The 12,234-nt window shown below is 46.0% G+C and overlaps 3 protein-coding genes across 3 annotated transcripts; 1 reads left to right on the top strand and 2 right to left on the bottom strand.

The window, feature by feature from the left end:
• Positions 1 to 300: 300 nt before the first annotated feature.
• Positions 301 to 3,377, bottom strand: F5147DRAFT_661424 (uncharacterized protein; the record flags this gene model as incomplete). Its single annotated transcript, XM_041434710.1, has 17 exons — positions 301 to 537; positions 595 to 754; positions 807 to 898; positions 949 to 1,109; positions 1,204 to 1,257; positions 1,309 to 1,342; positions 1,401 to 1,448; positions 1,506 to 1,548; positions 1,991 to 2,002; positions 2,053 to 2,095; positions 2,155 to 2,257; positions 2,321 to 2,413; positions 2,435 to 2,469; positions 2,622 to 2,659; positions 2,760 to 2,856; positions 2,942 to 3,030; positions 3,154 to 3,377. 17 exons carry the CDS (start codon positions 3,375 to 3,377, stop codon positions 301 to 303), a joined length of 1,563 nt encoding a protein of 520 aa, XP_041284115.1.
• Positions 3,378 to 4,236: 859 nt separating this feature from the next.
• Positions 4,237 to 5,173, bottom strand: F5147DRAFT_784473 (uncharacterized protein; the record flags this gene model as incomplete). The annotated part of the gene is made up of 3 exons (XM_041442860.1): positions 4,237 to 4,398; positions 4,450 to 4,542; positions 4,598 to 5,173. 3 exons carry the CDS (start codon positions 5,171 to 5,173, stop codon positions 4,237 to 4,239), a joined length of 831 nt encoding a protein of 276 aa, XP_041284114.1.
• Positions 5,174 to 7,271: 2,098 nt separating this feature from the next.
• Positions 7,272 to 8,563, top strand: F5147DRAFT_784472 (uncharacterized protein; the record flags this gene model as incomplete). Its single annotated transcript, XM_041442859.1, has 4 exons — positions 7,272 to 7,397; positions 7,480 to 8,137; positions 8,173 to 8,209; positions 8,263 to 8,563. 4 exons carry the CDS (start codon positions 7,272 to 7,274, stop codon positions 8,561 to 8,563), a joined length of 1,122 nt encoding a protein of 373 aa, XP_041284113.1.
• Between the last annotated feature and the right edge of the window lie 3,671 nt (positions 8,564 to 12,234).

Raw genomic sequence — 12,234 nt, 5'->3', positions numbered from 1 at the left:
AAAATTACATCTGTGGGGGGGGGGGGTTGGAACAGCAGCTAAGTCAGGAAGAATTGGCAGAGGATACACATGGTAAGACACCTCCCTGAGAACTGAAGACTCCTGCAGCTTGAGTCTTGTATGGACTGAAACAGAGGCACAAAATCTCCAAGCATTTCACCATCTTTCACGATAGAGACAAAGAACACTTGCGTGCTTTCAAATGACTCCAAGAAACCCAGGAGCGCCTTGAGGTGACGATCATCTGCGTCAAGGAGATTGCATCGCAAATACTTCGGCGTGTGAAAAAAGGTTGTGCGCCTACAGGAGCAGGGTGAGACAGGCTTGGGTGCTGACAAGCAGGGACTTGTCATTGATCTGCAAGCCTACAGAACGAAAGTAGAGAGGTGCCACTAGCTCCCAAGAGAAACAAGACACCTGTGCAATAGACTGCAGATGCTGAGCTGGCAACTTTTCCAAAATATTCAAGACAAGCTCATTCGGGAAGGGCCAATGTGGAGACTGGATCGTTGAATCCGCTGTCCCAAGTGTCGGTATCTGTGACAAATGCAGTGAGACATGGAAGATATTGTTGTGGGGTGCTAGCCAACTTACGATTAGATTGGCGATTACAGGCAAGTGAGACAAAGAGCGCCTCTTGGGGGTTGGTGGAGAAGAACCGCTTGGAACTTCTTCAAGGGCCTTGCATTTTGACATCTTCTTGAAGTCCTCTTCTGCAGACTCATGACCAATCTCTGATGTCATTGCCTCGGCTCTTTGGTATAGGAATGAGCAGCATTACACTCAATATTTATGATGTATCTGACCTTTTCATGAGTTTGGGCTTAGCTACGTTGCAGTGCTCTCCATCGCATAGGTCCACCGCAGCGCCAGATTGATAACCTAGAGCCCACGCATCCTGCAAAATACAGTGAGAACTTGAACAAAATAAATACAGGGAGAACATACTAGCAGGATCACATTTAGGTCCACAATTGCATAGGAGCAGGACAAGGTGCCTCTCCGTGCTTTTGCAGGTTTGGATATATCACGCATAACAAATGCCGCCAAGGCCCACGGAAGATAGGAGGCACAAGCATGCCTCTTGCGAGAGGGACATTGAGAACTGTCTATGAAGTCATCCAGAGCCTTTCACTTTAAGGTTGCATGCTCCTTCATATAGTTAGCAGGTGGCATTACAGTGGTAGCTTCAAATTAATGTACCTCCAGGGAGCACAATGATGACAGTGAATCTACATATCCGACACTTGACAACATCTGTAAAAAAACCGTGTAGCATTGAGAACAGGTTTGACAGGAGCGGCTCACATTTTATGGGTTTGGCTTTGAAAGATGGGAGTAGCTATGAAGGATAAGTGCTTATTTTATATGATTAGTGCCGCCTTGCAAAGTGCACTCACTTGTTCCAACACCACCCCTATTTCTTTAGGATTTGTGTTGTTATCAGGCTGCAACAACAGCACAACAATTGACTGGCTTCATGATAATAACATTGAATGACGGACGAATGCAGATCGAAGTTCGCGGAAGAGTGCGGCTGGAATCCGACTACATCATGACATCAGTATGATCGGAATGTAACTACTCTCAAACGCAACTTAATGAATCATTAATCAGGGCCCATAATTGTTTCGTTCCAGCATTTGAGATGACAATACACTTGGGATGACAATTGAGTAAGGAAGCGACCATAATGCAGTCAAGGGATGCTATGACTGGGTCGCAACAATGATTACAGTATAATATCATCGTCCAAAACTCAACTCGGTAAGTATCGCCAGAAGTTATGGGATACACCTTGCCTTCTTGCAAATACAGCGCGTTCAATATGCGGTTCAACACCCATATTCCAAAGCTTCACCAACGCACCTTAAGGTCCTCGGAGGCACACAAGATTCAGGAACTTGAATGGGGGATCGATGCAATCCTTGAAATCTTATCAGCTTGAGCTCCAACGATGCGAAGACGATGTTGTGAGTTGATCACTTACCACATTACATCACTGACAAATGTCAGGGCATCGGGTAGGATCAGATATGGATATCGACCTACCCATGAGCCTCCGCTAGTGAAACATATGGATGTGTGGACACCACTATGGAAGATGATGAGGTTAGCAACAACTGCAACTGCATGATAAACCCTGCAGCTTACCAAATATAAGATCCGATCCCTGGCCGTCGTTCCAGTGAGAAACATTGCTGGCAGTAAAAGCAAGGGTCACCAGTCCCCTAAGAGAAGAAGACTTGTTCGCAGGCTGCAGAAAACCGCGGACAAGTACATAAAATGTTACTTTAAAACAATGGATCCCCGCACTGACCAGGTTCGCAAGCGCGTGCATATAGCACTCCAAGCTGCATTGGTATGTGTCGATGTCGACGATATGGTGCTGCTTGTGCGGAGGCCAGACAGACTAGTAAGGCGGACCATTCACTTCAGGCAATCTGAACGAATTACATATCAATAGAACTGCCAAACAAACATACGATTATCTCATACCACATGCGATCACATATTGCATTGTGAATGGTGTGACAAGTGGACTCGGATTACTCGGAATGGCACTGGGTATGTCATCAAAGGATTTGAAAATGATCTCCAGGGCAGGTGAGTGAGCATACCTTGAAGCACGACAACGCTCTTGATGAAGAGATAGGGTCTACAATGCCAGGAGAATATCCTGAGGCTGAGACCATGAATATCTAAACACAACCGTGATGTAGGACCAAGTTGGATGTAATACAATCTACATAGCATACCTGTCTGTGATACGTCTCCCCACTTGTACTCGACTCATACTTCTCCAATACTCGGTCTCATACGTCTCCTTGTACTTGAACTCATCCCAATATGAAGCTTGACACAATGTCTGTGCACTAGAAAACAACGATGGTCTCGAGGGATGGTGGAAATCAAGAACAGTGAATCTGACAGTACAGACCGTCGTACTCAGAGACCCGCATAGATTGAGGAGGATAACCTCGACAGTACAGACCATTGAGCTCGGCAGTAGTGGGCGGGCGACGAACTCTAGAGCTGAGGGCGATCAAAATTATTACATAATAAGCTGTGAACTTCACGACGGCCTTCGGGCCCTTCCCACAACCGGTGCACGACTACTATAATGGCATGACTGTATGTACGGTCACGTACATATTTTCTGTGCATGGAACTATATCATCATTGACCCTCAGCAGTTTGTACTGCTGAGAGGTGCTGGTGACTTCAAGGTTCTTTTTTCCAAGTCCTCTTTCTTGTCCGACATTCTCATCTCGAAAGTAAGCGATCTCCGCCTTGGTCTTGTACTGAACTTTTCTGTATTCTACTGCAAGATCTTGTACAGCCCGACCATGCCTGCTACCTTGCCAAGCGAGCATGACTGCCGAGCTTCATAGTTTGGGCCCTTTACCGCAACTCTCTCACATCATTTAATTTTCATATATCACTTATCCATAGCGGCCTTGTCACTCATGTGGCCTATAATGGCACCCACTATCCAAGTTTCCTCTGAATAACAACGTTTGCGCATCTCGAAAGTAAAGAATTTTGTATCCATCAGATAAGAGCATCATGACCATAACACGCCACTATCCCCACATCGCCGGTGGGTTCTCTCCAGATTTCATCGTCAACGTTCTAAGTAAAGCACATCGTCGCCCTGCTAAAACCAACGTGGATAATCCATAGCTATTGTGTCCTGACGACGTCGCATGTTACTTGCTTTTAATTTACAGTTACTCCGACTGATGGACAACAAACGTCAAGGTCGCCTGATACTCACTTTTCGGTCACTATTGACAAAACAACAACAAAATATGGTTCAGATTACCAGGACTTGTGTCATAGCGCTTTTTACAGCGGCTTTGTAATTTGGGGAGGCGGGCACGGTGATATAGGCCTAGTGTTGTCATAGTTGCTTCATTCTGAGAAACAGTAGCTACATTTCTTCTGTCTCTGTGGGGTGCGCTCAGTTCTGGATTAGAAAGTGCGTCGCATTGCCGAAACCAAAATCCATGACGTGAAGTAAAATCACATTAATTAGGCCCTGAGTCTGACTTAGTAAACTCGTTCAGTGCCTGATCATGCCGTGAGGGAAACTGCAGGGTTTGTCAATGTTGTGGTCTTACTGACTTTGCGAATCGGACAATTTTTTTGTTTTTTGTCGCCTTGTCTGTCTCACACTCTTGTGAATTAAGGTATCTCGTCCATATTACGATTTAGTTCTATGTAGATATGTTATGCCTCGGATTGACGCCTCGTGCTCTTGCTCTTGCCTAAAGCCATCTCTCCCTCCTTTCGTCTAGCACGACCCAACGTGTATTTGAGCCATGTCATAATCATGTCGTTTTCTGGCCATGAGTTGCTATAATCTTCAAGGTCCAGGAATTCGTGGAGAGCCTAATACACCATGAGATCACTGACAAAACTGAGACTGATGGCGGGCGTCACCTTGCCGCACACAACTTTCAAGAGCGCAGCACTTTGGGCAGAAGCACATTGTGTCGTGTCAAGGTGATCTTCAATGAGCCTGTGCATATATTTCTTAGGGATTTGATTTGTTAGCTGCTTTTCAATACTGAGGGCATGCTCGGCGAACCTTGAACTTCACGTAGGCCTTTGGATTCCAATCCAAAGCCTCATGAAGTGTGTACCCTCCACGCCCTGGGTGCCCAGGTTCGCCAGCAGGTTTAGGAATCTTCGAATCTTCTGATAAATTCACGCTTGAAGTTGTGGAGTCACTGTCTGACAGAGAATCCGAAGAGCTCGCTGAATCTAAGGGCTTAGGAGTTTGAGAATCGGAACGTGTGAAAGCGACCTTCTTTGAGTATGGGGAGAAAGAGCAATCAGAATGCTTCAGCGACCACTTTGCAAGTTTAGACTCAGGGGCGGGTGTGGACGACACCCTTATAATGGGAAGAATGATACTAGCTTTAGGAACCAGGACTTCATCAGCGATAAGTGTGGTCGAGGGACGATGGACTTTGCCAAATAGCTCGAGCTGGTCCGTGAGCATCGAAGGAAAGGGTGGCAGGGCACTGGGCTCCAAGTCATAGAAAGGAGGAACAGCATCGGAAGTGCACATGATAATAGTTTGAAGAACCGGATCAGTAAGGCATAAAAACAGATGCGATATTGCAGCCGACCACTTTTCCCAACATCTCAAAGCAGCCATGATGTTTGACAAATACCTGCGTGTTGGGACAGAAGGTCGGAAAAACGGACACGCCACAGACGACATCAGATTGCTCCAAGGATTGGCAGACAATCTCATGGAGCTGGCTCCAGCAGGTGGGGAGATCAACAAAGATGAACATCCAGAAGATAAACAAAGGCGTCAAGTTGAATTACTTGTTTGCCCCAGAGCAGTAAGGTAGATGTAGATGTAGAAAGCACGCGTGTTTAACATGTCAATATAATGTACGCAGGAAGGTTCAATGAGCTGCATGAATGGTACCTACCGTGTCGCTAGGAAAATCAAAGAATGGTGTGGATCGAAGACAGTAAGCTATACAGTACAAACCATCATGCTCATAAAATCTTGTTGATTGGCGGCTGAGATTGGAGCAGGTCGCGGTCTCAGGTAGGGTGGCAAAGTCTGATGGTCGAAAATGGCTCGAGGCAGTCCCCATTAACACGAACTAGATGCACACAACCATACAAACAGTCATGCCATGTAGAGAAGGAGAAAGACCATTGGAGACGTCGAACCCAGGGAGTAACAAGGGAGTCGGACTTGGTATGTTCAAGGCGGGGACATGACCATACAAACAGTCATGCTGTAGGGAAGGAAGAGAGCATAATGAGGGATCCCTACAACGACGAGCTCGGCAATACAAACTGTCGAGTCCGTGTGCAAGGAAAAGTGAAGGTAAATTAAACGTGTATACTAGTAAGAATTAATGGACTTGGAACTTTGGAGATGCAAAGAGCCCAACAATGCCAAATAACTTACCTAATGATTCCCGTATGCAATATTAATTTCACACGTGACACGTGACACATGCACTTGGTTAGACTAATCTACTTCTCTTGAACTTCCCCTGGCGTGACGGTATGTACCATCGCGTCCATCTCCCTTGGCTATGGCACGACAGTTTGTATTTTCGTGTCTTTCCTTCATTGACCTGAAATTTTGTCAGGATGACAATTAACACATGACGAAGCTTTCGTCGCCCGGAGCTCGATGGTTTGTACCATCAAGCTCGTAATGCTCGATGCTCTTTCACTTCAATGAACGATTCCTCATCTTCCTACTCCATGGTTCAACGTCCACGATAAACGAATTTTCACCCTATTCATGCTTCATGCGGCATGACTGTGTGTACGGTCATGTGTCGTTTTTTGTCGCCTGCTTAGTACCCTCCTGACTTCAGTCGGTCATCATCGTGTTCCTTTCTCCCCGTCGTTGCCATTGCATGACAGAACGCTGTACTATACAAATTTACCTTTATTTTAAATTTAAAAAGTCATCCCAGCTGTTTATTCCTCCGCGGTGCATAATGTTGTTAGCGTCGCCCGACCCATTCACCTCCCTACTTGTGTGAAATACTTGTACTGTTGTCCTCAGCTTTTTCGATTCAACTTCAGTGGTCCTGATCCACATATTCAGTTTAAATCCTGCGTGTCACCACACTTTATTGTTGCGTTCCGGTTTCACTTTCCACACCAAACTTCATTGTCATCGATCCCTTATAATTCCAAGGATCAATCTGCACACATTTTCCACCTACCTGTCACATTAAAACAGTTTGTACTGTCGCGCACTTTCCTCGCTTTCTACATCGTCTACCGTATCATTCTACGTGTCAATCCGTAGCTGCTGTCAAATCTAACTCATCGATTCATCCGAGCTTACTCTTGTTCATGCTCTTACCTTCACTATTCACCTGTTTGTGCTGCTGATCGGTGCTTCACAGGCGACTACCTCTGGCCATCATCTACCATCAAATATATTGCTCGAATATCATTCCATGAGTTCCCAGGTTGTCCCACGGTGTCATATCGAGTCCCTTCCAGTGGAGTTACTGTCATACATATTCACGTTAGCCACACACGACTGTGACTCTGAAGAAGGACGCGTATTCAGTCCTGAAAGTGTAACTCTGCCAACTGTACTGGCGTCCGTGAATTCCCGCTGGAGAAAGCTTGCACTATCTGTCCCGACCTTATGGTCAACACTCAGTATTGATCTCAAGGCGCTCATCTGATCGCATCCCAATCACGTATTCACCTTCCATAAACAACCCTTTGATCAGTTATCGAATTTTATCATGCAGTCGAAACATTCCTCGCTGGACATTCTCATCGACGCTCGCGATCCAAAATCGCGTGAATTGATCGGGCAAGATGTTCGCCTTATTTACAACTCAAGGAAGTCTAAATGTCTCTACCTTCAGGTGCATGTCCCCGTCCTCAACTGAAACCAGCCAACTCTATGCAGACTGTTTGCCCCACCTCTTTGCCTTTTTGTTCCTGCAGATGGACCGATGGCGTTCGCTGGAGGTCACCAGCGATACTTTGAAGCCACTTTGTGCTGCACTTCGACTTCTCAGCTCGCACAATCCGACTCGAGGTGGTTCAGCAGCTTCGTGTCTTGAGTTCATCAAGCTCAAGCGATCCAATGACTTTTACCATGCCCATGCAGAACAATTCCTCCCTCCTCTGGAGCTTGATAGTGTCCCATTCGCCATCTTGACTGGCGCGTCTGATCAAGACACCCTTGCGCAAGTTCCTGCGCCATGTCACCCCCTCCCGAAACTGCGACACGTGGATATCTTTGGTATTCCGTTGAACTGGGCAGGTTTCATTTGTACCCTTGGTGTGGGTCACTGCATTCAGTCATTGGAGCTTTCGTACCACGACAGAACTCTCAGGCCAACGTTTGATCAGTTTTCAGCAATAATCAATGTGTGTCCTCTGCTGCGAAGACTTCTCATTAGGGAATCTGGGCCGGTCCTTTCGCAGCCATATCACTGTCGCGGTGTCGTGTCACTTCCGATGCTTGAGGAGCTTCACTTGGGGTATGTGGGGTATGTCGAGATGGATTCGTTGATCGCGCTACTCAGTCGCCTTGACACCCCAAACCTTGTCGCACTTTCCATCGAGGACGTAAATCCCATCATTCCACGAGCTATCAGTGAAAACCAGCACAAACATTGAAAGTCTCCTCAGCTACTGTGCAACTGGCTTCAGCAAGCACCCGGCAGCCGTCAGCAGAACTGGCTTGCTGTTTCCAAAGCTTCAGTGATTGTCGCTTAATAGGGTTCATGCAAGTGTCACTGCATTCAGCATCTTCATGTCTGCTTTCTCTAAGCTGCATGATCTGTTGCTACTTCGCACACCAAATGCGCTGGCAGCTCTCCTGCTGGATGTGGACGCAACTATACCCCTCCATTCCATCACGTCCATCCTGGTCTCTCCTGTCACACAACCAGAGTTCCTGAAGCTGAAGCAACTTAAGAACGTAGACCTTGTGTTGATGGGAGACGTTGAAGAGTTGAGTCCTTCCATATCTTACCCAACAATATCAGAGAGTTACTACTATGATTGGGCTACCTGGTGATCTGGAATGGGTGGGCAATGACTTGTTGAAACATGTAGTACATCCCGCAGTGTATAGATTACAAGTTTGCATCAACTATACTATAGATTTTTTTTTTTTTGTACATCGATATGTAGTATGCTGTCGTTCTATCTTGTCCTGCGAAAATATAATTTGAGTCTGCGTGTGTGGTACGTTGCTGATTCAAATGAGCTGCATTGAAACAAATTCGTAATGTAGACCAACTCATCTGTGCTCGCTGCGAAGCTCGCTCAGATTACCAACTACAAAAGCAGGCATTATTACATAAGCTTGAGTCATGTAGCCAATCCTTACTAGTGTACTACTAGTATACGCTTAGTTTACCTTCATCTTTACCTTCACTTTCCTTGCACACAGACTCGACGGTTTGTACTGCTGAGCTCATCATCATAGGCGTCCTTCCGCCTTCTTCCTCGTCATGTTCGCTTCCTTCCCTACAGCATGACTGTTTGTACGGTTGTGTCCCCGCCTTTCTCTCCTGATTTGGAGACATGTTAGATGAAGACGGGTTGGAATTCGCTTCCCCGTCTATTCTGTTGACTCAGAAAACAGTAATGCTTGGTTCGTGCCACTGCTGACACCACTAGTCATACTGGGCAGCACCCAATTCTGACTGAGAGAGTCTGGGTGGTGTGGCCCAGGGAAGGAGTTGTAAACCGCATAGGTATCGCCCAGCGCACCCAATAACCCACTGCTGCCTCCCATACATGTACCCACAATACCTGCGTCGTGCTGTGTGGATGAGGTGGAAGGCCATCGAGGCATTGAGTGAGAGAGTAGCGAAGGACTCGGAACGTTGATGAGAAAAGTGCGGACATACTTGAGTCATACCACGTGGTTGTAATCGAGGAAGACGATAATGGAGATAAAAGGTTATCAGGGACTACAAGCTCAACAGTACAAACCATTCGAGCTCCGGGCGATGAGCATTTCTTCATGTGTCGATGGTCATCTTGACAAAGTTGCATGTGAATGGAGGAAAGACACGCCGATACAAATCATTGTGCCATAGCCAAGGGAGATAGACATGATGAAAGCAAACAGATATCATTTGCTTAGATGAACGGTCAACTTCAGCAGGTGGAAGACAAAACTAGCAAAATAATGGCAACCTCGCCTGGGAGTTGCACTATCTTGAAAGATGGGAAGAAGGTTGGCATCTAAAAGTGTATGATTAACTGCATATGGTGGCCAACAGGAGCGACTTACAGTTGCCGGACGGGTACAGGGAAGTAACAGCCCTGGTATATATGGTCTGATCAGAGTAAGGATGAATGGACTTTCCAGGAACTTTGACGTACATAATAATTTCACACGTGCACTTGGTCAGACAATTTCATCCCCTGGCGCGATGGTATTTGGCTGCAGCATGACAATTTGTATCGTCGTGTCTTTCCTCCATTCACCTCCAACTTTGTTAGGATAATCATTGAAACACGAAGCTTTTGTCGCCCGGAGCTCGACGGTTCGTACCATTGAGCTCGCATGATCATTGTTCTCCTGATTTCATCGCCAACTTTCAGAGTGACCAGGTCCTTCGCTACTCGCTAGTTCAACGTCCCCAATGGATGGCCTTTCCCCTCATTCACACGGCATGACTGTATGTACGGTCATGTGTGTCTCTGTTCTGGAACTATTGTCATGTCGTTTTTGTCGCCCACTTGCCTTCCCGACTTCAAGTTCCCTTCTCCCTGAAGACAGAATGCTGTACTATATGAATCTACTCTTGCTTAAACTCAAAATGTCATTCCAGCCGTCTATCCCTCTGCAATACGTACATTCATATCACGGTACATAATGTCGTCAGCGTCACTCAACTCATCCACCTCCCTAATTATGTGAAACCCTTGTACTGTTATCATCACCAGCCCTATTTTTTTTTTTGGCTTCTTCAATTCACCTTCATCCACATATTCAATTAAAACCCCGTATCTCACCTCAGTTCACCCTCTATTGCACAGTCCCGGCATTGATCACCTACCTTCAGTACTCAATAGCATTTCATGAGAAGCAGTCCCATTTGGCCTCATGCTATGTAGCGACGACCAAAGTCACTTTGACGATGCATTGGTGGAGGAAGAAGTCGATTTTATCTGTGGAACATATTACGTGGACAAAAGTAAGTTTGTTCTAGTCTACGCGACATCAGCAGCGCTTATGTTTGATTATCCAGGCGATGGGAGTGTAGATAAAGTCTCCTGGTGGACTCGGCTGCAGGCCTGGGTTCCATTCAGCTTGAATGTCGGTTTTTAGTCTGCTGAGTCGATGCGAAAAGTGGTTTCAAATGCGCCTCAAACATGGTGTTTCACGCTGCCGCGTTTCAGCTTCAAACGATGCTAATCGGCCAGAAGCCATCGCTCAAAATTCAATAATGGGCACCCCGAAGATGATGAAAAACATGGATGTGGCATGTTACGAATTCCTGTTAAACAAGATGCCTAGTAAGAATGCTTCCTCAACCAACTTCCTTCATGCTTCTGCTGACGTCTTGCTTAGTTTGGACGGACTCGGATGTGTAGTTGTACCTATTCTCTCATTTTTTTGCTATGTACATCGTGCTTTACAACTGTATTATCCATCTTCTTAGACTGATGCTATCTCCTTGATCATTGCCCTTGTTGAATAACTCAATCGCACTCGGGACAATGGTTTGCATGGTTACCTCCTGACTACTGACTCCTGTCAGACAATTGTTTAGACTGTCATTCAGAATCGCTCCGCTCGCTTCCATTCATGCTCCTTGACAACCTCCAATACTTGAGTTGTTTCATTCACTCTCAGACCATTTGACAAATCTCACTCATTGCCCACTATGAATGCTTCTAGCATTCCAGGTACTCTCTCTGAGATGTCTTCTCAAACTCAAACGCGCATCTGCATCTCCAGGCGTCTCACGCCATCATCGTCACCAATTCTGGTGCAGGTATGGTGGAGATTGGGATTGGCCCAGGCGCAGATATGGTGGGTACGGGTACCACATTAGTACAAGTATTCACATCAACATCCCCTGGTGAGTGCCACTTACAAAGCTACATTGAGTGTTAAACTCATGTTTTGCATACAGCTCCGCTGCAGTCCTTGGCTAGTAGTCTTCGACCACATCAGAGAAGTTCGTCTCAGGCCTGGAAACATAATATGATTTGAGCAGTTGGAGCTGGAGGTCACTTTTGACCGCCCAGAGCATCCCTACCATTTGGATATTGCAATCATTTCTGATATAATGTACCCAGGTCGCCGCTGAGTCTTCCTCCATTTGTACTCCTCCAATATTTAGCTTGATACTTTTCCCCACTTGCACTTGTCTTACCAGGTCGTCTGTACTCACTTGTTGTGAAAATTTGCCATGTCACGCCAGGCAATGAATTCAGGCTGTGAGCAGGCTACGATTGAGTGACAGCGGGCAATGGGCGGGCAATGGGTGGGCAATGATCAGGCAATTTATTTTGTCTGCTGACAAAACTTGAAGTTTTGTCATAACACTCTGTCGCCAGCACAAACTTAAAATTTTGAGAGATGTCTAATTGTCAGGCAAAACTTCATATATTGGCAAGCATATTGTCCCATCTAAACTTCAAGTTTTGTCCAAAATTTTACGTGAAGATTAAACTTTAAATTGAAGCAGGCATATAAAATTTGATCATATTTCTTAT

The sequence above is a fragment of the Suillus discolor genome, assembly GCF_016758755.1.
Source record: "Suillus discolor strain FC423 chromosome Unknown F5147scaffold_582, whole genome shotgun sequence".
Classification (NCBI taxonomy): Eukaryota; Fungi; Basidiomycota; class Agaricomycetes; order Boletales; family Suillaceae; genus Suillus; species Suillus discolor.
The sequence above is the reverse complement of the archived record's forward strand: the minus strand, read 5'-3'. Positions and strand labels throughout refer to the sequence as shown.